This window comes from Sparus aurata, chromosome 22 (assembly GCF_900880675.1).
Source record: "Sparus aurata chromosome 22, fSpaAur1.1, whole genome shotgun sequence".
Classification (NCBI taxonomy): Eukaryota; Metazoa; Chordata; class Actinopteri; order Spariformes; family Sparidae; genus Sparus; species Sparus aurata.
This window is the reverse complement of record NC_044208.1, coordinates 28,293,318-28,317,396: the sequence shown is the minus strand read 5'-3', so window position 1 is coordinate 28,317,396 and position 24,079 is coordinate 28,293,318. Positions and strand designations below refer to the sequence as shown.

Below are 24,079 nucleotides of genomic sequence, written 5' to 3'. Positions count from 1 at the left end.
GATGGCAGTCTACCTCTGAAGTTTACACAGGTATGTCCAGGAGCTTCACTTTTAGCCTTTATAATCCGTTTCTAAGCTCCCAGCATTAAAGGATCAGTTCATGAGTCATTATCTACTCAACCTCATGCAAATAGGAAGACTGGAGAATTCCATAAATATTTTTGGATCTTTACAACAAAACAGCGTCTCAGCGCTCTGCTAAGTAACCACAGAAGATGCAGACTTGTTTTAAGATATTTCAAAAAATAAAGCAAATCCACACAGCTCAGACAGCTTTATCTAGTCTCTTTAACCCCCGAGATCCCAAATTGATTTGAAAAGATGTAACTTAAACTTGCACGCTAACGCTTACGAAGGTAAGTAGTAGAGTAGAATTTTGGGTGAACTGTTCCTTTTAAGGGGTTTATGACTTGGAAAACAGAACCTGGAGGTCACCGGAAGTCAGCTGAAGAAATTGGGACACACTGAACTTGTATACAAACCCGATTTATTGGATTTCTGTTGTGTATAAATGGCAGATGTGTATAAAAGTGGAAGGCTGTAACATGATACTGACCCTGGAGGAACAGAGCTGTGAGTTATGGCATGTTAGAACATTTTAGTGTTTGTATTCTTTTAAAGACACTGATTTGCTTATGTACTCTGTTCAATCAGGATGGATACATTTAGTTCACTATCTCAGCTAATAATTAACTAAAATCAGGGGTCTTCAATGCAGAACCAGTCGGTTGGATATGATTCTCATTACAGGCCTCATCGCATAATAACACTGCAATCATAGTGGAGCTCACGTCTGCTGGAAAGCTCATATATATCCAAAGATACGTACAGTATTTGTGAAATAACATTATCATCTCAGCTGGCTTTATATACACTCAAAGAGGAAAATGATTAAAAGAGCGTCTTGAAGAAATTGCTGATAATAGTGAAGATTTCACTAACAGTGAAAAGAGGAAGTGTTCAACTGCTCGTACGCAACATTCAGGCCTCATGAAACAAACGCTGGTCCACTGAGAGCGCTTTCGCTGTCGAGAAAAACAAATCCTTCCTGCTGGTGAGGTAGAGATTATCTTCGATCTATTAATACACCAAAATGATATCCTGAAGGGCCAGCTGGCCCTGGCTTCACATTTTGGGACCGTTCCACCGAGTCCCGTGCATCAGGTGGAACCATGCAGCTGACGGCCAGACAGTCACAGGGAAGTTTCTGCAGCATGAGGCAGTTCAGATGGCCGACTGAAGCACGGTAACATTAGTTCCTGGAATGAGGTTTTCATCTTGTCCATCAATCAGAGGGTCCCATTGGTTAAAGTTCGCCTCCAGACCTGCAAAATCCAAACAAGATTTATGATCACTCGGTACACAGAATATTAAGAAAGTCAAAGAAATGACTGGCAGGGATGGTGAAAGCTTCTCACCGAGGTGACGCTGCAGAAAGGCTAGTGTTGCTTTGTTGGAGAGGTCTATGGCGATCTCAGGGTCGATCTCTCCCTTCAGCTTCATCAGCTTCCCGATCCAGTTGCCCGTCAGGAAGGTGAAGTCTGGGAAACTCTGGTGGACTGTCCCTCTGATGAAGGACCGCAGTTCAAAGAAAACAACACAGATTTGTACACAACCCACAAAACTACGCCGACTTCATTTTCACCTAACGTCAGCGCTGCCTGTACCTGATGGTGATCATTTTCCTCTGTATGCTGGCAGAGTCCAGCTTCTTCATGCGGCTGATGTTCCCCGCCCACTGGAACTTCTCTGAGTTGATGAAGAAGATCGGCTGCTTCACCCGTGCAAAGATCTCGTCGTCTAAAGGGAACATCCAGGCGTCCAACGCCACACCACACCTGATTGAAGAGATTTCAGGTGATGTTATTACAAAATACACGTTACTTGGTATAGCTGCTTAAAATCTTGCTGAGCTTTCATGCTTGATGTGTTTCTGTTAGATTGCAAGTCCTCACTTTTAATTTATGATAAAAAATAACACACGGTACTTGTTCTTGTATCATATCCCTGCTTCTACTCAACAAGCAGACACGCTGTTTGATGGATGTACATTATAAATCCTTACGTACTTGAATTTAACCTCTTTGCACAGAGCTTCAACCACAGTTGCTCCCCCGAAGGAATGTCCCATGGCTGCTATCCGACACAGATCCATGGAGTTCTGTTAGCCAGGAGACAAGAGGAAGAGACGTTAAAGAAGAGAAAACTGTTTAATGCACGGTGTGACATTTCTGCTGCTCGGCGTCTTTCAGTCAAAACAATGAAAACAAGAGATGTAACTTGATGAGGATGTGAAGCAGCGTGGGATCATGGGAGTTGTTGTCTGTTGAGTCAGTGTATTTCAGTGCGACTCCACAGACTGTGTTGGTTCAAACCACTTCAAAAATGCTGTTTGTGTTTTCATTTGGGATTTTGCTGTCCACACCCCCTATAATCAATCTGGATATGTAAAAACTGGATTTGGGCTTGTTGTAACATATTGTCTGTCATTCCCCCGTCAATAACAGCAACATGTGACCACATGAAAAGCACCGTTACCTTGATTAAATTAGGATTAAGATGCTTCATCAGCACCCACAACCCCCGGATAGTAGAGTCTTTTGCCGAGGCAGGGAATGCCCAGGCACATACAGTGAAATAATATCTTAGTCATACCTGTTAAGTATAACATGTTATGTTCAGACATCCAGCTAATACAGTCAGCCCACTGAAACTTATCTAAATAAATTATATTAATAAAACTGCAAAAATATTCTACCTCAAACCTGAGACATGAAAATGGTTGGCTATAATAACCTTTTTGTCAAACTGTAAAACGTACAGGATTCCTGTATGTTGGCTTCAATACTTTGGTATTTCACTGAGGAGATTCCTAAAGAACATTTTTGTTATTTGCCTTAAAAAGCGGTCCACCCACCCCTATGAGACGACTTCGATTCATTTACGAGTTGTTTCTTCTTTGCTTGTGCAACAATATCTAAATGAAAGAACTTAAACATGCTGACTCTTGTGACACATGTATTTCATGTTCCAGCTTGTATTACCAGCGGTATCTGTGGGGCACAGACTTCCTGTAATGTTGACATTTCTTTTTCTTTTTCATTGTTTTGTTAAAGCTTGTGTGCTGCTGCTTTGTTTCATTTCAAAAGAAACCCACAAATTCTATAAAACTGATCAAAGAAAAACAACAAAGTCCATGAAAAGGTCACCTCCAACGTCGTGCAGTCAAACTTTGTCTGCAGAACATTTTGCACTGGTCTCCCTGAGTTGATCTGAGTGAGTCTGTCCAAAGCCAGAATGCATTCATCTGCTCTCTGCTTCACCTGGGGGTGAAACCAAACATTCACACAGGTTAGAAGAAAATGAAAAAGCATACAGCAAATGCTGCTACAGCTTCACATAAAACCAAACCTGATAACAGAGGAAAAGATCGACTGTTACATGTATCACATAAAATATCAAAGAGGAGGTTGAAGGAGCGAGGATGTGGTTTGATTCGATAAGGTCACGCAACACTTTGGTTATTGTGTGTAAAGTTCAGATGTTGTGCAATCCAGCTGCTGGAAGACTTCCAAACACGCAGACAAGTGGAAAATTTGCCTTGTAACAGTGAGAAGCAAGTCACGCACGTAAAGACCTCCTACCTGTTTATTGCGGAGGGGGAACTCACTCTCCCCGTGCTGCAACACTCTGTAGTAAATCCACTCTCTGATCATGCTGTCTTGGGCCGAGGCCGATGTTTTAGGCACGTTATCATTCGCCATCTCTGACTCCGTCTTCTCCCGAAAATAATATGTAGCTGAGGCTGACTGGTCTCTGCATAGAAAAGATGTATACATAATTATGAAAACGGTCACAGGAAAAATCTTCAATATTTAGATCTTTTTAACATTTTTCCTTAAAACTTTTTTACTCTCCAAATTTTCGCTCCAAACTTTCTTTAGTCAACTTTGGATGTGTTTGGAAGTTAAGTTCACCTCATAAAAAAACAACATATTTGTCCTCCTGTAGTGCTCGTGGCTAGCTGACTGAGCATATTAAGATGGCTAACGTCACAGCTCATCTGAGGACGACAGCACTTATGTTTACATCCCACGTGGACACGAGCCTCTCGTCCATCAGGAGGTTTCATCAGGCTTCCTCCTGAGCAGTAATACAGTCTGCAGGTGGTTTTCATTAGAAAGAAAATGAAATGAAACTGCTCACAACAAAGTCTGTGGATTATCTTAAATAACTGAGTCATGATTCTCTAAAAAGAGATGTTGCTGACGAGTTTTTCCACTGTATTCCTTTTTATTCTTTCTTTAGGCACCACAAGCCAAGTGAAGGCAGACTCTACGGCCAACATCTCCAAAACTCAGCCGCTCACACAAAAACTATCTGGATGGATAAAAAGCCCTACAGGTAAGACGAAACGTGTGTATTTTGATTTTGGGTTTCACTGTCTCTTTAAACAAAACTGAATCAAAGTTTAAATTAAACTAAAAGATGAATATAACTATAATGTAGCTTACTATACGTCTTCTTTCACATGATTAAGAAATACGGAAAGTTTCTAGGTTGCAGATCAATGATAGATTCTTTTCTCTGACTGCGTTGGTTTGTTTATGCTCAAAGGCTTAGCAAACTAATTTGGCAGTGTGACAAAAGCAGTGTGAGCGGAGGGACTGACCTCTGACCGCCAGTGCAGGCATGTGAAACAACGTCACAGCACACGCTCAGGCTTTTTTTCTGTGGCTTCAGCCGTTAACCAGCCGCTAAAACTGAGTGAAATACCACTTTAGTCCACATGAGTGACGGACTAACTGTGGCCATTATGTTCATCTCCATATGGTCCCCCTATGGTCTCTATACTGAAAAGAAATGTGATGACCTGGTTCGTACTATTGTCTGCACACCCTTTCCACTCCTACTCCACAGATAAACAGACAGCCGCCTGCAGAAGAGACTGCCTGGTGGTTTTGTTTGCTTGACTCACGTTCAACTAGAATTTCCTCCGACTGACACGCGGCCTGAGTTTCACATTTCCAGCGTGCGTATCGTCAGTCCAACTGTCTGAATATAGTTCAAATACCTAAAGAATCCATACATTAAAACTTCCAACATGTGGCCTGTTTGAATTACTGACTGATAATACATCTATTATCAGAGTCCCTTCACATTGTCTACAGTCAAATTCAAGCACTTTTCAAGCATTTTCAGCAACTTGTGGCTGATCACATAATAGTACACATACATACATACACTCAAATGATTATTTCACTTCCTCAAATTAAAACCAATATATTTCACGATAACCTTCTAAGGGTGACAAACAAAAGGGAAAGGGAAAGTTTCGTGTTTGAATGTGTCACCTGTCTCTAAGTAGACTTGGCGTTGAATACAACCTGAGCCAATATAAAACATCTTCTCATTTAAAAGCTGTGAAGTTTCAATTCCAAACACTGTATCTAAAATTTCAGCACTTTTCAAACATCTCTCTGAAGCCCGTACTACCTTTATTTATGTGGTGTGAGTTGATGAAATAAATCCCGACATCATCATGACGATATCAGCTGTAAGTATATTTAGTAAATAAATAAAATCTTGCACACATACCTGTGTTCCACAGACGCCACAATGAATCCCCGAGAGGCCAATTCTGCACATATAGCTGAATACAAAGTCCTAGAAAACACCAAGAATAAATAAATGAGCCCATGTATAGTGACAGATAAGAATGAGTAAATGGTTTAGCAGCGCTCAGATAGAGTGTGCACCTACCTAAAGGCTCCGAGGCCATGAGAGAAGATAACTACAGGACATTTTCCATTTGATTTAAACGGAGCATCCAAGTAGGCTGGGATCTTAAAGGACCCTGAAATAAACAAATGATACAAGCACAAGCTTTTTTTTTAAAAAAGGCAAGGACAGCATTAACCTGCAGAGTTGAAACTTAGCAGAGGAAGATCATTTATAATGATACTAATAATAAAGGACATGATTTCTGCTTTTAATAGATTATTCTTGCTAGGTAATGAAGCGAAAGTACGCATTTATATGCAACAATAACACAACTTATACTACACTATGTGGCGCAACATTTTAGTGAAAAATTCATATTTTGAGCAGTATCATAAACATGCAAAAACAACACTTGCTTCCTGAAAAGAGACACAGTGGACATACACGTGTTTAAAAGAGTTGTGAAGTGTTTGCATACTGTTTGACTGATTTAAGTTAAATTACCAAAGAGGTAGTTGAAAATCTTTTCACTAAGAGTCCTGTTGATTTTCATGAAGTCTGCCAGACCGTTAAAATACTCCTTGCACGGGACCCAGTCTGGTTTTTCTGCCTTCTCAGTCTCTTGGCAGGGATAGTACAGCCGGAAGAAGCTTCCCTGTGAACAAGAAGCTCACACAAGTCAGCACCTCTGTCTTTTTCCTTGTTGTCCTAACATACAAGACATATACTGTATTTTACACACAGACAACGTGCTCATATCCTCTGTTCTGCTGGTACCTGTGCAGTGTGGTCCATCATGAAGTCAGTGCACCCCACAGCATAGGGGCCCTTGGCGGGAGGGATCCCAAGGTGATTACTGCAGGCGTTCCCCATGGTTAAGAAACCGAGCGTGTACCTCCTCTGGTCTGTTCAACACAAGGACACTTACTGGATGAAGCACTCAAGTCAGCATAAACAGGAAGCAGTGACGGGTGACTAACGTGGTTGACAGTCATGACACAGACAACATGACTAGACACAAAAAAATAGACACTCAGACTTTGTGTGCACAACTTAATGTGACCAAGTTATGAATACAGACATGGAAAGTTTTGTTGAGCAGTATAAAAAAAAGCCAAATGCATTGTTTTCCTTTACAATATGAATATTCTACCTATTAAATATGTAAGAATTGATGTAATGTAAATGTAAATAAGACCTATACTTGTCTTTGACTCCTGTTTTGAGTGTTTAAGAACAGAGTAGCAGATGTTTCATAGAGCAGAGGGCGACATTGACTCAGCTCGAGCAGTTATTACGATATGTGACCGTTGGCTAACTTCCCCAGACGTCACCTGGGTCCGAGCCAAGCTTCACTTTTCCATTAAGCCACCATCACTAAACTTTCCAGGTGTTTTGTCCTCACATTAACCTTTAGCTGTAGAAGACGTATGTGTGTGTCTATATCAACCATGTCGGTGGTAACCGCGGTGTCTCAGCCCCTACCTGTCCTTGCCCACTCGTAAATCCTTTTGACTAACAATTGTACAAATCCTCCATGAGAAAACATCGACCTCAGCTGTTGGAAAGGCGAGCTAACCTCGGTATCCTCTGGTTAGCCGTTAGCCACAAAAACACCCAAATAACTTTATATGAAGAAAACGAGGCCTACCGGAGATACAGACGGAGCCGTGTGCCAACGTCACTACATCAGTTTCGCAACATTACCGCGTTACTTATTTAACTTTGTCGAGATTAATCTCCCGGCATGAGTCACTCGGGAGTGGTTTGACAGGTCGTTAGTTCTGTTGGAGTTAGTTAGCCGCTGCTAGCATGGGAGGCGGCTAAACCAGAGTGGTGGATGGGGACGGTTGCCTTACGGTCCTGTAGCAGTCACCCCGCTCTCCTAAAACTGAATTAAACTAAACACAATGTCATTAAACAGTTACAATAATACGTAATGTTGAGCTTTTATTACCACAATAATAACATTCATGATAATAATTACACAAAAGCCCCCTGATGAAATTGCGTGAACTCAAATATCTACGGCTCTTGTTCGGTTCAGCGAATCCGAGCTTCCTGTGTGCACGTGCATTTGTTGACAGCGACTATCTTTGCTCTGATTTGTATTTAATGGACGTTGTGTGAGGCGCTGTGTGTTTCTCGGGACAGTCGCTGACACTCTGATACATGTTTTTCTGCTCAGTGTTCGGCTCGTTCGACGCGCCTGTTAACTTTTTAACCGGCACTTAAGAAACACTCCGCGTCAGCAGGGGGCGCTGTGGACAGGAAGTGACGTAGCCACAACCACCGGAGTCCCCACAAACACTGTTGCAGGATGCAGCGTTAGCAAAGCCGGCTAACTACAGCTAGCGCATCACTCGTTAACTATTGTTGAAAATGAAATTGGTGAGTAACAGACTGTTAGCATTAGTAATATAACCAAGTCTTCTCCAGCTGACTATAATAACGCATTATATTAACGTCCAGGGAACGTGTAGCTATAGCTTCTCTGTTAGCTTAGCAGCTAATATGTGTCTGCTCCTGTCTGGACCCCTGTTGCTAACGTTACCTAGTCAGCTAACTGCTAACTTGTGCAAACTATTTGATATATAACGTCCATAAAGTTTATACAACGCTGAGTTAATTGGTTGATATCATAAATTAATCACTCTATTCTTATAGTGAGACTGTGCGTGCCTTTATACACACCTATAGACTGACAGCATCTCTTGCCTGGACTGAATATAATGTCATGATATAAAATTATTAATAAACTTAATTAATAGAGCACCTTTCAAAAAGAGAGTTTACAAATTGCTTTGACAATCAAGTAAAGCAGGAAAGTCAGGAAGACAGTATACTATTGAATAAGCACTCAAAAGTAAAGACAAACACAAGGAAGTCTAGTCTGAAGTGAGTTAAAACAAGAAAAGTTATTACAGTAAAAGGAGTAAAAATGATTTTTAAAAAAAGGCAAAATCACATAAAGGGAATAAGGAGAAGACAGAAAAGAGACACAAAATAAATAAGATAAAATACATGATGATTTATCTGCTTCTGCTGCATCTGTCATGTATTCTGTTGTTGTCACAGTTGTTGTTTTATTTCTACGTTTGTCTCTGGTGACTCCTTCGTGTCTTTCAGTACTGTCTGTCTGGCCATCCAACATTGCCTTGCAATGTCCTCAAATTCAAATCCACCACTATCATGTTGGACTGTGGGCTGGACACCACCTCGGTCCTCAACTTCCTGCCCCTTCCTCTGGTGCACAGGTGAGTCACTGACATTAGTGACTTCTTTCAGTCCATCATTTCATTAGTGGTAGAGTTCTCATTGTTCTGAATCATGATGCATGTTTCTATTTCTGTGCTGTTTCAGCCCAAGACTCTCTAAGTTACCTGGTTGGGTCTCTAAGGATGGAACGTTAAACTTGGAAAAGGTACAGCACACAATTTGTGTTACAGGTCAAGTCTGGTTTTCTGTCTATGTCATTAAAGTGCAACTGTATTACGGTTTATCTGTGACATAAAGCTACAAAAGGAAAATAAAACTGTCAGTTTCTATCTTTTCAGGAGCTGAAGGAATGTGCAGGACGTGTGTTTGTGGACTCGCAGCCAGAGTTCTGTCTCCCTGAGGTAAACCACGCAGCCCCAACACAAACAGTGGATTTAATTAAGACACAACCAATCACATGCTTCAAACAAGTGACTTTGCTCTACTTGGAGAACAATACAATTTTGATCTGAATAAACTATATTTCACTTTAATTTTGGTCACAGAAAGAGCTGCTGGATCTGTCTACCATTGATGTCATCCTGATCTCTAACTACCACTGTATGATGGCCCTGCCCTACATCACTGAACACACAGGCTTCACTGGGACAGTGTATGCTACAGAGCCCACCCTGCAGATTGGCAGGTAGGAAGATTCAAAGGATGAAAAATTCACCATATTGTTTTTATTATAATTTAGTAAAAAAAATATGCAGTAATTTTAACACTGCATGTGTCATTTTTATCATGGTTACGTAAGAAGAAATAGAGGTCGAAAAACAACCTTGCTTTGTCGTGTTTGAATAATAATATGTCATCTCAGAACAATAAATACAGCTGATGCTGTATTTTGAATCTGAAGACGTTGGTTTGAGATATGTGAGAAGTGCTGAGATGTTTTGCTGTTATTTTCCTCAGACTGTTGATGGAGGAATTGGTGAACTTCATGGAGAGAGTTCCCAAAGCCCAGTCTGCCACCTGCTGGAAGAATAAAGAAATACAAAGGTAGATAAACTGAACAGTGACTGTAGGTGATTGTTGACATCTCGTACAATCTTTTTGAAGTTGAATGTCATGTTTTTCATTCTTGCTTACATACATAATACATACTTACACAACATAATACTAACATAGTATGATATGAATGAAACCCTGATTGTATTATGTCAGGATGCTCCCTGGGCCACTGAAGGATGCAGTAGAGGTGTGGACGTGGAAGCGGTGCTACAGCATGCAGGAGGTCAACTCTGCCCTAAGCAAAGTTCAGCTTGTGGGATACTCACAGAAAGTGGTAAGAGCCTCTTTCCTCCTACACTGTCTGCATAGTCATACACCAGTGTACCATGAGGACAGGAGGAATTATTCTGCCTGTACAAAGTAAGAAAATAAATGTACTTGTCCACTTTTTTCTTCCTCCAGGAGTTGTTTGGAGCTGTGCAGGTCTCCCCCTTAAGCTCTGGTTACTCACTGGGCAGCTCCAACTGGATCATCCAGTCTCATTATGAGAAAGTGTCCTATGTGTCAGGTTCATCCCTCCTCACCACACATCCACAGGTGGGTCAACAGTCCTAATGCGTAAATTACACACTGGCCCGAGAAAACCGTGCAGTGATCAAGAGTTTGATATTTGTGTTTCACTTAACATTATGAATGTAAAATGCTTTGACATGAACAAGTCAGATCCTTAATGGCTCTCCGAACTGAAACTTTATCAAACCCTCTTATTGTATTTCTGTTTTCATCTATCAGTTTTTGTCAGTTATGATTGTAGAAAATAGGAAAAACAAACTCTTGTTCTTTCCAAAATATAACGTACAGTGAACAAATTGATCTTTTTCTTTAACTTTTGAGTAATTGAGAAGGTATTGCAGTGTTGTTAAGGTTTGTCCAGCCTCCTTGCTATAGAAGATCAGGACAAGCCCTGAAGAAAAAGCTTTATATAATCTGTTGTTGTTCTTCTTCTTCTCTCAGCCGATGGACCAAAGCTCCCTGAAGAACAGTGATGTTCTGATTCTGACAGGCCTCACCCAGATGCCAACCGCCAACCCAGACGGCATGCTGGGAGAATTCTGCAGCAACCTCGGTAGGTTTACTGGACAACATTAAGTTTCATAATGTTGAAATATTTGTCATACTTCTGTTCTGTCTCTGGAGTCTTTGTTAATTCTGAGTGTTTTAATCTCGGTTGTTTATTGAACCCGTGCCTTTAGCCATGACGATCCGAGCCGGAGGCAACGTGCTGGTGCCATGCTACTCCTCTGGGGTGATATATGATCTGCTGGAGTGTCTGTACCAGTTCATAGAGAGCGCCAACCTGGGGACCACGCCCTTCTACTTCATCTCACCTGTCGCCAACAGCTCGCTGGAGTTCTCTCAGATCTTCGCCGAGTGGTGAGGAGCGCCTGTTTTACAAGAACAAAAGCAGCAATGAAATAGCAGGAAATTATAAAACTGAAATATTTGTAACAGTGATGTTTTTCCTCAGCATGATGTTGGGATATTCTGATTAGATTTGTGATTTTAATTAATTTTTCTGGTTGTAGGCTTTGCCATAACAAGCAATCAAAGGTGTATCTTCCAGAGCCTCCATTCCCTCATGCAGAGGTGAGTTCTGCTGCTGTGTCTCAGAGAAAGTCGATACAGAAGTTATTTATCTGCTGAGGGCTGAAGTGACCTTGTAAGTCTGTAAAAAGCTTGGAGAGGGTTTCTGTAATGAAGTTAGGGCTGCAATGAATAATTTAGTTGTATTCTGCACATGTGTACCGTTCATCTGGTTTCTTTTCTTGGTCTGAGAATTTCCTTGAGCTCCAGTCTCTCCCACGGGTCTCTGCTCCGAAGATAGAAACAGTTTTGTTGACATTTCTCTTCCTGTGTTGTTGTTTCAGCTGATCCAGACCAACAAGCTGAAGCACTACCCCAGTATTCACGGAGACTTCAGCAGTGAGTTCCGTCAGCCATGTGTGGTATTCACTGGTCACCCGTCTCTGCGCTTTGGTGATGTGGTTCACTTCATGGAGCTGTGGGGCAAGTCCAGTCTCAACACCATCATCTTCACCGGTAACTTCAGCTGTATTACGAGCTTCTTATTTTACACTCTGGCCAGGAATGCAAAAGATGTTTTCCAGCTAAAGTGATGTTTCTAAAAGTCTCCATGACTTTTCTTTATCGCCACCAGAGCCAGACTTTTCTTACCTGGATGCTCTGGCTCCCTACCAGCCGCTGGCGATGAAGTGTGTTTACTGTCCCATTGACACACGGCTCAATTTCCACCAGGTGTCAAAGCTGCTCAAGGAAGTCCAGGTACGGTCTTACTGTTAGCACTATATACGAGAAATAAGGGATTACACCTACCTGACCTGATTTTTATAACCGTAATGTGGTTTAAAGTGGGACTGTGCTGGTTTTTATTGGCAAATAGAGCAAGATAAATACTGGAACTCCATCAGTTTGTCGAGTGCAGAAACTGCTGCCTCACAGGTTTTTTGTTCCCATGTGGAGAATTTTGCAATAAGCCAATAAACACTGAGTCAGGAGGAATCCTGTGGGTAAAAACCAGAGGATGGAAACAATTTGACAAGCTAAAAGGCGAAGGCACATACAGAAAAACAGAACTGCGTTAGATCAGCATGTCGGGCAAAGTTGCAGGGAATACACAACAAATCCTAGAGTGCTACAGGGACCGCAAACTGATGGTTTGGCTGTACTGTTAAGTAGCATGATGTCCACCATCTCTCTCCTGATGTGATGCAGGCTTTCAGTTCCATTTCCAAAACACTGACATTCGCTATTAAAGGCAACCACAAATCAAGTGACAGCAGAGGTCATGGGACTGTACAGTTTCACGAGCTGCATCAGCCACACACTTTAGTTTAAACCCTCCTTCAGTCATACCTGCTGTATCTTCAATAAACGACAGGCTCCGCCCACAACATGGTGTAGCTAAAAGCTTCTCAAAGGACTGTTTCACCCACCGGGAGTTGACCCCTGTCTCTCGTCTCCCCCCTCCTGCAGCCCCTCCATGTGGTGTGTCCAGAGCAGTACACCCAGCCTCCCCTGACCCAGTCCCACCGCTCGGATCTGATGCTGGAGCTGCAGCCTCCTCCCATGCCCTACAGACGCTGCTCTGTACTCAACTTGCCCTTCAGACGCTGCTACGAGCGCGTCTACATACTGCCTGAGGTGAGCTCCAGCTCATGTGGCTATGAATATATATTCTTCAACTTGTCGGGTTAAAAGCAACCTGACAGACTCCGCTGACAGTGCTGAGTGAAAGATAAACTCTGTCCCTGAGGTAACAGATGGTGAGCGCAGACTTTAAACTCTCTGGTGTGTGGGTAGACGACAGTGGCATATGGTGTAGAAAAAGCTGTCACAGTTACGGAGAGGAATGCATTATGGTGATAGTCCAACTCCTCAGAAACCAGGTGGCTAATTTTCATGTCTAAGAGCCACATTCTTGTGTTCCTAGCTGGCCAACTCCCTGGTGCCCTCCGAGATTAAACCCGGCGTCTCCCTTGCAACAGTGTCGGCAGTGCTGCACTCCAAAGACAACAAACACACGCTGCAGGTGAGTGTGTGTCTGTCACGTGTATTTGCAGCTTTGTATATTTGGACACGATTGGCATAACTTTGCCAGACATCGATGGTTTTTCCTCTCCTGTGTTGCCAGTCGGTTCCCAAACCCCCTCCAGTGCCCCCCAGCAAGAAGAGGAAGCGGGTGATGGAGGAGCCTCCAGTAGTGCTGGCCCCCAAACCCCTGCTGAGTGGAGCGGTGCCGCTGGATGCTTTCCTGGCCACTCTGCAGAAGGTGAGACATCTGTGTGTTTTTATAACAGCCAGCAGTTTAAATTAATTTCTGTACTTGACACCGCGCCCTCGTTTAACTGTGGCTTTAGTATTCCCAGAGGAGATGATGGCACCCTTGAATCTCATCGTATCTGATGTTACAGTCTCCTCACGCATAATGTTATTGGGATTAGTAGGTTTTTTTTTTTTTTATAGCGGAGACCGGGGATTTAAAATAATAAATCTAAAGTACGACATTTTAGATTGAATTTAAAGCATGGGCAAACATTGTAATAAGAAGCAATAACACACAGAGTTGAACTAGTTCCAACAGAGACCAGGACATTTTACCTGTGCCCTAAATAAAGAGAATCCCCCTCTTTCTGCATCCACACCTGAATGACATGCAGAGAAACACACCTGTACGACCTTGACTGTGCGTTTCTCTCCTCCTCCTGCAGCACGGCATCACAGAGGTGAAGGTGGAGGAGACGGCAGACGGACACATCCTCCACCTGCAGGCCGAGGACACGCTGATTCAGCTGGAGGAGGACGGGACGCACATCGTCTGTGACAACAACGAGCCGCTGCGCACCACACTGAGAGACCTGGTGCTCCGCTTCCTGCAGAAGCTCTGACCTGAATCCTCTCCACGCCTCCTTATTGTTTTTCTAACAGTATTCTGCTTTACTGGACTGCGGATAGCAACTGAGATGATGGTGGAGGGGGAGGACGTGACACAGAGCTGTGAACTGGACTGTCTCCATGTATTTAACACTGCAACTTTTACAGTCGTTATACTGTAAAGACCAGTTATATTTTGTAAAAAAAAAGAAAGTATTTTGTATTAAAAGTTTTTTCAAACATGTTAAGGATGATCTCATCACTGCAACCTCTTTAATAAGGAAACTAATACAGTAAAATGTACAAGAAAAAAAACAAAGATCATCAGTCATGAGTTGGGTTTTCCAAACGAGGAAGTGAGAAAAGAAATTCAACAAAAAATGTCAAAGCCGTTAAACTGTAACGTCGTCTGGGTCAATTCTGCTGAGTCTTTTGATTTTTGCGTAATCTAATTTTTTTTTTTTTTTTTTTTTTTTTTAAAGGGTCTTAACTGGCTTTTAGCAATCCAGACATAACAAATGGAATCAAATGTCAGTTTTTGATCAACTTATTTGCTAAAGATGTCGCAGGTGTCCAGATGTCATGATATTGGTACAAAAATGTTTATCTGTATCTGACACAGTAAGAGAAGCACAGGTGCATGACGTCAGTTTCAGGATCCTGGTCCAACGTTCATATTGGCTTGTTGATGAGATTCCTGAAACTGCTTTTCCTGCCATCAGCTCATCATGTCTGCTGCATCCATCCAACCACACGTCTGCAGAGGTTTTATGATCGATAGCTTGGAAAAGTTGTAAAGAGCTGCAACAACGCAAAAATCAGTTGTCAACTATTAGAATTATTAGGCAACTACTTTAATAATTTTTAAGGGGAATGATTTAAACTTTATAAATGTGTTCTGTTTCTTTTCTCTGACAGTTAACTGAATGTGTTTGGTTTGTGGACAAGACAAAGCAAAATAATTAATATAGTAATAGTTAAGAGAAGTTTTCAGGATTTAAACTTGGTTATATCGACCAAAAATAAAGAAATTTTTGGTAGTTATACCTTAAATTTAATGAAACACTTGTGTAAAAGATGTAGCAGGCAGGATATTTAACAAAACGTTGTCTAAAATTACACTAATGCACTTAAACAACATTGTATACACAACACAATGTATACATTGTATACACTGACTGTATTAGTTATCACTAAATCATCTTTCTCTACATCATAATACCTGAAAAAATATTGTTTTATCAGTGTTGGGGAGTAACGAATTACATGTAACGACGTTACGTAATTTAATTACAAAATTTACGTAATTGTAATCCGTTACATTACTGGGAGAAAATATGTAATTAAATTACAGTTGCTTTTGGAAATTTCAATGATTACAACTTAAGTTACATTTGAAAAATCGCCGCAAAAGCTCGGATTTATCAAATAGTTTTTCGCCCCCCTGGATTCATGTTTGTTTTTAGTTTTTTTCATATCAACATCCTCCCGCCAAAACTGACGCTTGTGATTGGCTCTCTCTGGTCATGTGCCATTCGACTCAACCTACAAACTGTACGGCGGCAGCAACAGTGTCAGCGGCACACAAGATGTTCCTGGGCTGGAAATACAAAAAACACTTCATACAGACAGAAGCCAGGCTTCCCTGTATTACAAAGGTGGCTCTCTTTTAACCCGACTACATCACCATGGTAACTTATGCTTAGCTCATAACCTGATCCCGACCAGGTTCTGTTCAGAGTTTAATCATAAAATCGGCTATAAAAGCGCCGCTGTTTCACTATTTAACTCATTTACAACTGGCGTCACCTTTACTTTGAAAGTCCAGTGGAGCTGGATCAGAACAGAGCATTTGTACGGAGGGAGAGATCGCGCTGATCCGCTGCTGGTTACTTTCTCTCTGAGCGTCTCCGCCTACAGATGTTCAGCTGAGGGGATACGCTGCTCAGCTGATGAGCCGACTCATGTCAGGAGGTCATTTATTAGGCTATAGCCTATTTACTTTTATATACAGTCAGTCACCACTGAAAGAAGTTGTGCGCTCGCAGCAGGACAGATCATTTAACTTAATGTGGCCATGAATAAATTAATTGTATCGCCTGTTATGTGTTGCCCAAACGCAAATCTTGAGTAGTCTACTGTTTTCTCACATTTAAAAAGGTCTTTGTACAGAGACAACATGTGATTTGCTTGTAGCTACAGCACCTAAAAAACCCACTGTAACCTATTTTCATACGCACACCAGCCTCGCTTTCAATAAAACACACACTGGCATTTTATTATTGTGATCAGTGAAATATTTGAAAACAATATAAAACACAGTTTAAAACAACAGTTGTTGTTGCTCTAAAGCTTCATATTTAAAAGCAGCTCAATGTAGAGCTGTCAGAAATTAAAATCAGCCTCCTCTTGTCATATTTGCAGCAACACTGTTGCTTCAGGCTGTGATCAGGCTTTTTTGTATCACTCATACTCTCTCCATTAAAACAACCTGCTCCTCTTGGCTGAAATCAGCCTGTTGTCGCTCCATTTAGTGAGGAAGTGAGCCTCCTTCGCAGTACAGGCCTAAGGTCAGACTCATAATATATGGTGAAACCTTTGAACTGAAAGGTTTATCACACTATAGGTCTTAAAATGTGAAAATGGTTAGCAGTTGAGAGATTTCATTCAAAATTAAGAAAAGTAATCATAATGTAATCAAATGTAATTAGTTACATTACTTTGAGAAAGTAATTGAAATAGTTACACTACTATTACATTTTCAACAGGGTAACTTGTAATTGTAACCAACTACATTTCCAAAGTAATCTTCCCAACACTGTGTTTTATATAGTCTCATATCAGATCATACATACGCCAATACCAACATATCTCTGCTTTTAACGGGTGTCAGAAAAGAAGCTGAGTCGCTTGTTGTGTCTCACACAAAATATTTAATGGGTGCAGGGTTTACGTGCAGCTAAAATACATTTAATAATATGCTTTCAATGTACAATATCTTACAGTGTACTACGTGACCATTGCTTTGATAATACAACTGTGTGCAGCAGGAAGAACATGTGGGATTGATAAACGTCAGAGGGCTCAGTGAGAACAGTTCACACAGACACACTCCCCCACCCCTCCAAAAACAAAACACTTCCCTCAGTGACACATTAAATATCGCACGTTTGGACCAACACAACATGGTTTTAAATAGAACTGCCTCTGTCGGCCCAGATGTGCTGTACAGCGGTCATCTTCAGGGAAAAAAAAGGTATCCAGGTATGTTTGTTGCGTTTCAGCGGGTGTACACATTAAAACAGAGAGGACACATACAGAGTGAAACGTGGTTTCTGGTAGAACAAAGAGGGGCCGATCAAAGAAGTATTGACAGTGCATGTGTGTCACATCGACATGAGACATGTAATGGGCCAGACATTAGACTAAAACATTTCATTAAACCATCAGTGTGTTCCCCTCTTTGTTCTTCCGTCTTGTATACTGTAGTAACAGGCAGCACAACTAGAAGCTTGATGATGTCATGTTCTCCATGTGTGACCAGGCAGCAAAATAAAGATCTTAATTAGCGTCAGTGCACCTTGAGGCTCATGTGGTCAACAGGCTGTAATTTGGAGAAAAAGGTGGGCAGTAGAGGTAGCAGGGCTTTTTTTATTTTAAACATAGGAAGGGAACTTGACAGTCTCCCTCTGGCAGTAGAAGTTCAACTGTGCTGTGACTCGATGTTCATTACTGTATTTATCAGAAAAAGCTTGTGATTCCAACAACCATGCTGGTAATAATATTGTATTTTTCCTGTATGTTTATAAGGATCAAGATTATAGAAAAGTACTCAAAGCGTAGAAACTAGAGGGTGAAGAGCAAACTTTTAGAGATATTAAAGTAATGATCAGTGGATCAAATGATGACGTGTGTGATGGGACAGACGTTGCTCGTACTGACGAACACACTTCACTGTTTTGGTTCAGTTGTTTTTTGCTACAGGAGGCAGCTGTTGTCTGAGTGTGTGTGTGTGTGTGTGTGATACCTGGACCAGACAGACAAAGTCTGCGACTAGCAGGTGAGCTGCTGGAGACCGAGAGAGAGCTGGAAGAAGTCTCATGTGTCCAGAAACAACTCTTATTGAGGCTAAGCTGCTGATGAGTTTGTCATATCGCCAAGGCATATAGGTCAGTGTTGTTTTTGCAACTGGTTTGCGCTGCCCCTGCATGGACAAATATCGTCATTGCAGCTTTAAAGAGAGGATGAGAAATGTGGGTGGAGGGTTAGGTGGAACTGTTTTTCCTTCATTAAAGCCCTCACTTGTTAGGCACGTGATTTTGCAAACTCTGAGGACCTGAATGGAGTATTAGCAGTGCAGCAGAAGCTCTGTGTCGCTCTTCAAGCTGCTTAAGATATGAGACATAAATATCCGTGGCTCAGGATACAGTGCTGCCACCAAAACTGCCTACACCTGTCACTTTCATCAGCCTTGTCGGCCAGCCGGAAGGGCGAATCAATTTTGCAAAAAGTCTGCCTGGAGAGTTGAGTTGCCTGTGATCGTCTGAGTGGGGGTTCAACCTGATAAATGTGTCCTCTGTCTCGTCAGCTGTTGTGAAGTTTATCGTGTTCCTCTACTTGGACTCTTTCTCAGCGTCCAGCAGTGCAGAGCTGATGCCTAGCTTCTTTAATTCGTCCACCAGATCTCCGTTCTGATGCATCTGGAGCAGGATGTCACAGCCTCCAACGAACTCGCCGTTGAAGTACACCTGAGGGATCGTGGGCCAGTTGGAGAACTCCTTGACTCCTGTTGAAGACAGATAGCGTCGGTGTCAGAATCAGATTTAAACTAATGCCAATACTTTATCAATTAAGTTCAAGTAATTTCAGGTTAAAGCCAGTTAGAAGTCACATACAACTGATGGCAAATTCAAAGAAACCACAACAGCACCAACTGTAATTTAATCATCAAGTGATCTCAGATTGGTACTCCAGAACAACAACCAATCAGTAAAGACATCACCAGAGTAAAAACATGTACATGGTAAAATATGGTTGCTTTATATTCGCAGTATCACGTACAAGTTTTAATTGATATAACCAATAAATAAAGTATTAGTGGACAGACAGTCCTTTTAAGAGGCTGTGTAGTAGACTGACCTGGACAAAGGTGTGCAGAGTGAGGCTGTCACAATAACACAACCTTGATACAAGGGGTGTAATAATATATAGATCAGGATCGATACGTTGACTAGATCATCCATTAGCATTAATGCAAAGTGAAAACATTGATTCATATCGCCAGCCCCGAGGCTTTATGGGGCCCTAAGCAGAATTTGATTTGGGGTTGATTCACTGGTGAGCTGGAAAGTAACAAAATAAACCTGCAGACAATAAATTTACAGTGAACAAGTTAACTGTTTTAATATGAACTGTGCAAGAGTGCAAAACAGTCAACTACAAATACATTGTTACTTACATAAAAGTAAGAAATGTTAGGTACGTCAAATGTAAATAGGATACAAATGTAAAAAGAAAAATATACAACATGAAATGAATCAAATAGAAACTTAAAATGAACTGGGTGCAGTGGAACTTGGTCAAACCAGTAATACAGACTCGGTCAGTGTGTTAAAACAATAACAAAATCTTCATCAGCCTCTCCTGTGTGACATTTTGAGAGCTCTTCCTCCTGTTAGCGCTCAGTTCACTTACTGTTGTGTGAAACTACAAGAAGGAATGTGGTGTTTTTCCTGCTCTTCTCACTCTGCAGACACTAAATCAATGCAGCATCGTTGTAATTAATCCAACTAAGGTAAAATATCTGGATTGCTGTTCTTTGACAACACTACACCTGGTCCCAAACTAAATTGGATCCTGGGTGAATTAAACTGAGTCGGTCTGTCCCTCCTCAGCATGACGTGTGTCATGATGACTTGGCATTATTTCACTGCTGTTGCAACATAAATCTCAATTAAGAAAATCCCCGTAAAAAGGTCAGAGCTGACGTAACAGCACCACAGACCGTTTCCTTCTTCCTTAACGCCTTTATTGAAAACAATGTTGGTGTTAGCTGTGTGACAGACAGGCTGATGGGGGAACGTTGGACCACACCCTCCGGTCCTGCTGCTGGGAGCTGATAAACTCTCCTCTGAGAACTGGACCCGGCCGTTAAAGAACGGCTGATATACGAGTCTGAATGTGCCAATAACACAAAGTGTGTCAGCTGAGCGAAGCTAACGAATGCTACAAGCTAGCAGTGTCCTAACTGCCGCTGTCAGTCATGAAGAAGTTTACAAAGTTAGATTGAGAGGTGCCCACTTGTTGTTGTCATGAGCAGGTTTTATCTCGGCTTACTGACCCTGTCTGAGGTCCTGGTCCTCCAACACGTTGTACGCAGCATAATCGTCCACGCCGTGCATCCGCAAGATCTGAACCACGGCGTTACTGAAGCCACACATGGGCTGAGCCGGCGTCCCCTTCATGAACACCACCACCTTGTCCTTCTTCACCATCTCACCAAGGTCTTTATGGACGCCCGCCGCCGCGCACAGGAGCCGGGCCGAGGCCGAGCACACGCGTCCGTCGGCTTGTCTCGGCAGATACACCGCCACCCCCGACCGTAAACAGCTCGCAGTCGATCTAATTAGAGTGTTCATGGTCTTTGGTAAGCTTTAACTTGATATGAAGGAAAAGAGAAGTGTCGTAGAAGTGAACAAGCCTGCTCCTTTACGACCCGGAGTCAAACTAGTCCGATAACACACGCTACGCTGCCGGGAAGGGGGCGGGATCTAGACTGCGATTGGACAGCTGCGCGCGCACACATTCTAGTCTGGTTTGCTATTGGTCGACGACAAACATCAATTACATTAGTTACACAAGGACTTGTAATCAAACAGACGAATTAAAACATATGACTATTTACTTATATTGCAGTTATACGTATTAAAATTATAAACTATTATAGAAATTGTGAAAAACTAAAACTAAAAAATCTTTCCAGCTTCAAGAAGCCGTTAACAACTTCCGGGTCAACTTGAACAAAGCGGAAATAGGTCCAGGGGAAAAAGACGACGACCGTTTGAAAGATGGCGGCGCACACGCAAAAGAATAACAAGCCGGGGAAACCTGGAGGAAAAGAGGCTCAGCCTCTAATAATCGCCAAAACTCCGGCGGAGGAACAACGTCTGAAGCTGGAGAGGTTGATGCGGAACCCGGATAAACCCGCTCCCATCCCGGACCGGCCCAAAGAATGGAACCCGCGGGCTCCGCCGGAGTTCGTCCGAGATGTGATGGGGTCCAGCGCCGGAGCAGGCAGCGGCGAGTTCCACGTTTACCGGCACCTCCGCCGCAGAGAGTACCAGAGGCAGGACTTTCTCGACAAGATCGCAGACAAACAAAACGAGGACCTGACATATCTGGACAAGGTGGAGCAAAACAGACAGGACGCCGAGGAGAGGACGGCAAAACGCAGGAAGAAGCGGGAAAAGTTGAAGCAGAAGAAGCAGCAGGCGAAGAAGGCAAAGATGGAGGCCAAAAAGGATAAAGAAGACGACACGAGCTCCGACAGCAGCGATGAAAAAGAGGACGACGACGAGGAGAGAGAGGCTGATGATGACGCCGAGGCTCCGAGCTTCATCATGGGGAGGAAATGACGCCCTCTGTCTCCTGCAGGGCGACGGACACACTGCCAGGGCTGAGTGCTGGCTTCTTACTGCTGGGGACAAAATGGGGGTCAGATCATGGGGCCTTTGGGGACATGGACACCAGAATCACAGAACAACCTCTGGGTAAAACACTTGGCCCCACACAAAGACAAACGTCCTCTATTCCTTTTTTAAAATATCAGAATAACACAGTCATCTTAGTTTAATAGGCAGGAAACCAGCTTTGGGTGTACGCAGATATTGGTGGTCAGTGTCCCAGATGGAAAGAAGACATGTTGAGGCCGTCCAGTGTTTTCATTGTGCTTTCCTCAATCCTTTAAGATTTTCAGAATTTTCACTTGATAAAATTCCTGGGAACGTTCTCTATTTCATGTAATCTTTTAAATGTTTTAATAAAAGCGAGAACATACACGGACAGTCAGGTGTTAATGCGGTTTGTTCACATTTAGATTGTGATTTTCGTGTTCATTCATTGAGAGCGCGTGTGTGTGTGTGTGTGTGTGTGTGTGTGTGTTTCCATCAGCCTTTGCAGCCTTGTGAAGCTGCTCCCTGCAAGGACTGTTGCATGCGAGCACAACAAGGTGGCAGAAAGCAACTCAAAGAATGAAAAGGCGTGACTTCTGGAGGCTCAGGAGTGTCACGTGCGATGTTCCTTGGACAGATTCCTGCCTCCCACGGCGGTGATGGCCTCGCTCTGTAGCCATCACCTTTCTTGAGGCAGGCAGAGTAAAAACCTTTGACAGCCTGATATTGTTTGAAACAGGTGAAGCTCTTCCTGTCAGACACTTTCAGCTGTCACAAACAATAAGGCACATAATGTTTCACCTACTTGGATCAATTTTTGTAATAAATGAACTTTTTTAAAATGACTTTCACTCTTTTATCTTTTTTTGTAATTGTGATAAGGTTCCCTCAAGAACAAACGAGACCTCGGCTTCAGTTATTGAGTCTGTCAGTCTTGGTTCTTGTGCTAATTTAATTTTATGATTGTTTAATGTCTGCCTCCCGCAGCTGGTGCTGATATAATTTATAAATGACACGTGTTATACACTTTTCTGTTCACTGATGGAAGAATTCACTCATTAAAGATTCATGGAGGTTGCCTGCTGAGGTCTGATGAGCAGAACTCTTCATAAAATGTGGGTCGCTGCATAAAGCGCGGACTGTCTTCACGGCTTCATCGCCCCATATTGAGATTCAAGATGAGGGTTTAGCTCCCCACAGATATTCACAAGTGATTAAAAAACTTTGCCCTGCGTGTTCTTTAATAAATGTTACATTTTGTAAAGTGAGTCAATTACATGTCATACATTTTTCAAAATAAAGAAAAGGTTAGAGATACTGTAAGCGGTTTTTAAAGCTGCAGAAGAAGAAAAAAGCATCAAACATAATTTCACCATTGAGAAATCTTCATTAACACATTGCGTATTATCGCAATACAGCATTTTATTAAACCCACCTCCAGACAAGACAGAGAAAATGTGTGTTAAGATGCCAGCAGCTGATGGAGGACTAAAGGATTTAAAGGATAATTCTCAATTTTTCAATGTTTATGAGTCACCAAACTGAAAAAAGCACAATCTCACTCTTCAAATATATTAAAACTGATTCAAATTAGCGTCATCAGCGGCCATGTTGGCCCAGAAGGGCTTTTTAAATGCATTGAAACATGCATTATTTTCCTCTTTGCTTTGTTTATTAGTTTTCACAATTAGAAAAGAAGCATTACACACAACTGTACAGGGAATACACCTTTTTAAATCTCCAAAGTAGGCTGTCAGGTTGATTCTCACACATTTCCTCTGCAGCAGAGAAAACTAATGAAGGGGCTCATTGTGCAGCGAGGATGCTAACACAGAGGAATCAACACACATTTCTGTTCATCACAGTCGAGTTGAAAGATAAAGTAATTGTGTATTTGAGTCGTAAAATCCAGTTTTGTGCAGCGTTTTGGCTTCAGATTGTATTGTGAAAATTCAGTCGAGAGCTATTCACGCCCATCCTGATTGAAAGTCAGATTAAGTTTCATCGTTCACAAATCA

General features: G+C 42.1%; 4 protein-coding genes and 1 non-coding gene across 6 annotated transcripts; 3 read left to right on the top strand and 2 right to left on the bottom strand.

Moving 5' to 3' along the window:
• Positions 1–470: 470 nt before the first annotated feature.
• On the bottom strand, positions 471–7,681 carry pla2g7 (phospholipase A2, group VII (platelet-activating factor acetylhydrolase, plasma)). Of its 2 annotated transcripts, none has more exons than XM_030405790.1 (11): positions 7,210–7,681; positions 6,502–6,629; positions 6,229–6,379; positions 5,764–5,857; positions 5,599–5,667; positions 3,645–3,816; positions 3,210–3,323; positions 2,070–2,161; positions 1,668–1,838; positions 1,419–1,567; positions 471–1,325 (listed from the first exon to the last, which is right to left on the bottom strand). In XM_030405790.1, exons 1-11 carry the CDS (start codon positions 7,271–7,273, stop codon positions 1,225–1,227), a joined length of 1,305 nt encoding a protein of 434 aa, XP_030261650.1. In that variant the 5' UTR covers positions 7,274–7,681; the 3' UTR covers positions 471–1,224. The 2 variants fall into 2 exon arrangements, with proteins under 2 accessions (XP_030261650.1, XP_030261651.1); XM_030405791.1 differs by having other exon boundaries at positions 7,376–7,674.
• A 198-nt stretch (positions 7,682–7,879) lies between these two features.
• ints9 (integrator complex subunit 9) lies at positions 7,880–14,639 on the top strand. Its single transcript, XM_030405789.1, has 17 exons — positions 7,880–8,115; positions 8,854–8,981; positions 9,088–9,148; positions 9,282–9,344; positions 9,489–9,628; positions 9,901–9,987; positions 10,153–10,273; positions 10,402–10,536; positions 10,954–11,065; positions 11,193–11,373; positions 11,526–11,586; positions 11,868–12,039; positions 12,158–12,282; positions 12,994–13,161; positions 13,451–13,549; positions 13,652–13,789; positions 14,229–14,639. The coding sequence occupies exons 1-17, from the start codon at positions 8,107–8,109 to the stop codon at positions 14,403–14,405; spliced, it is 1,977 nt and encodes a 658-aa protein (XP_030261649.1). The 5' UTR covers positions 7,880–8,106; the 3' UTR covers positions 14,406–14,639.
• A 2,665-nt stretch (positions 14,640–17,304) lies between these two features.
• glrx5 (glutaredoxin 5 homolog (S. cerevisiae)) lies at positions 17,305–21,210 on the bottom strand. The gene is made up of 2 exons (XM_030405488.1): positions 20,732–21,210; positions 17,305–19,177 (listed from the first exon to the last, which is right to left on the bottom strand). Exons 1-2 carry the CDS (start codon positions 21,027–21,029, stop codon positions 19,005–19,007), a joined length of 471 nt encoding a protein of 156 aa, XP_030261348.1. The 5' UTR covers positions 21,030–21,210; the 3' UTR covers positions 17,305–19,004.
• A 196-nt stretch (positions 21,211–21,406) lies between these two features.
• prkrip1 (PRKR interacting protein 1) lies at positions 21,407–22,906 on the top strand. The gene has a single exon (XM_030405487.1). The coding sequence runs from the start codon at positions 21,459–21,461 to the stop codon at positions 22,023–22,025; it is 567 nt and encodes a 188-aa protein (XP_030261347.1). The 5' UTR covers positions 21,407–21,458; the 3' UTR covers positions 22,026–22,906.
• Positions 22,563–22,840, top strand: LOC115574704 (small Cajal body-specific RNA 13). The gene has a single exon (XR_003982559.1).
• Positions 22,907–24,079: the final 1,173 nt, after the last annotated feature.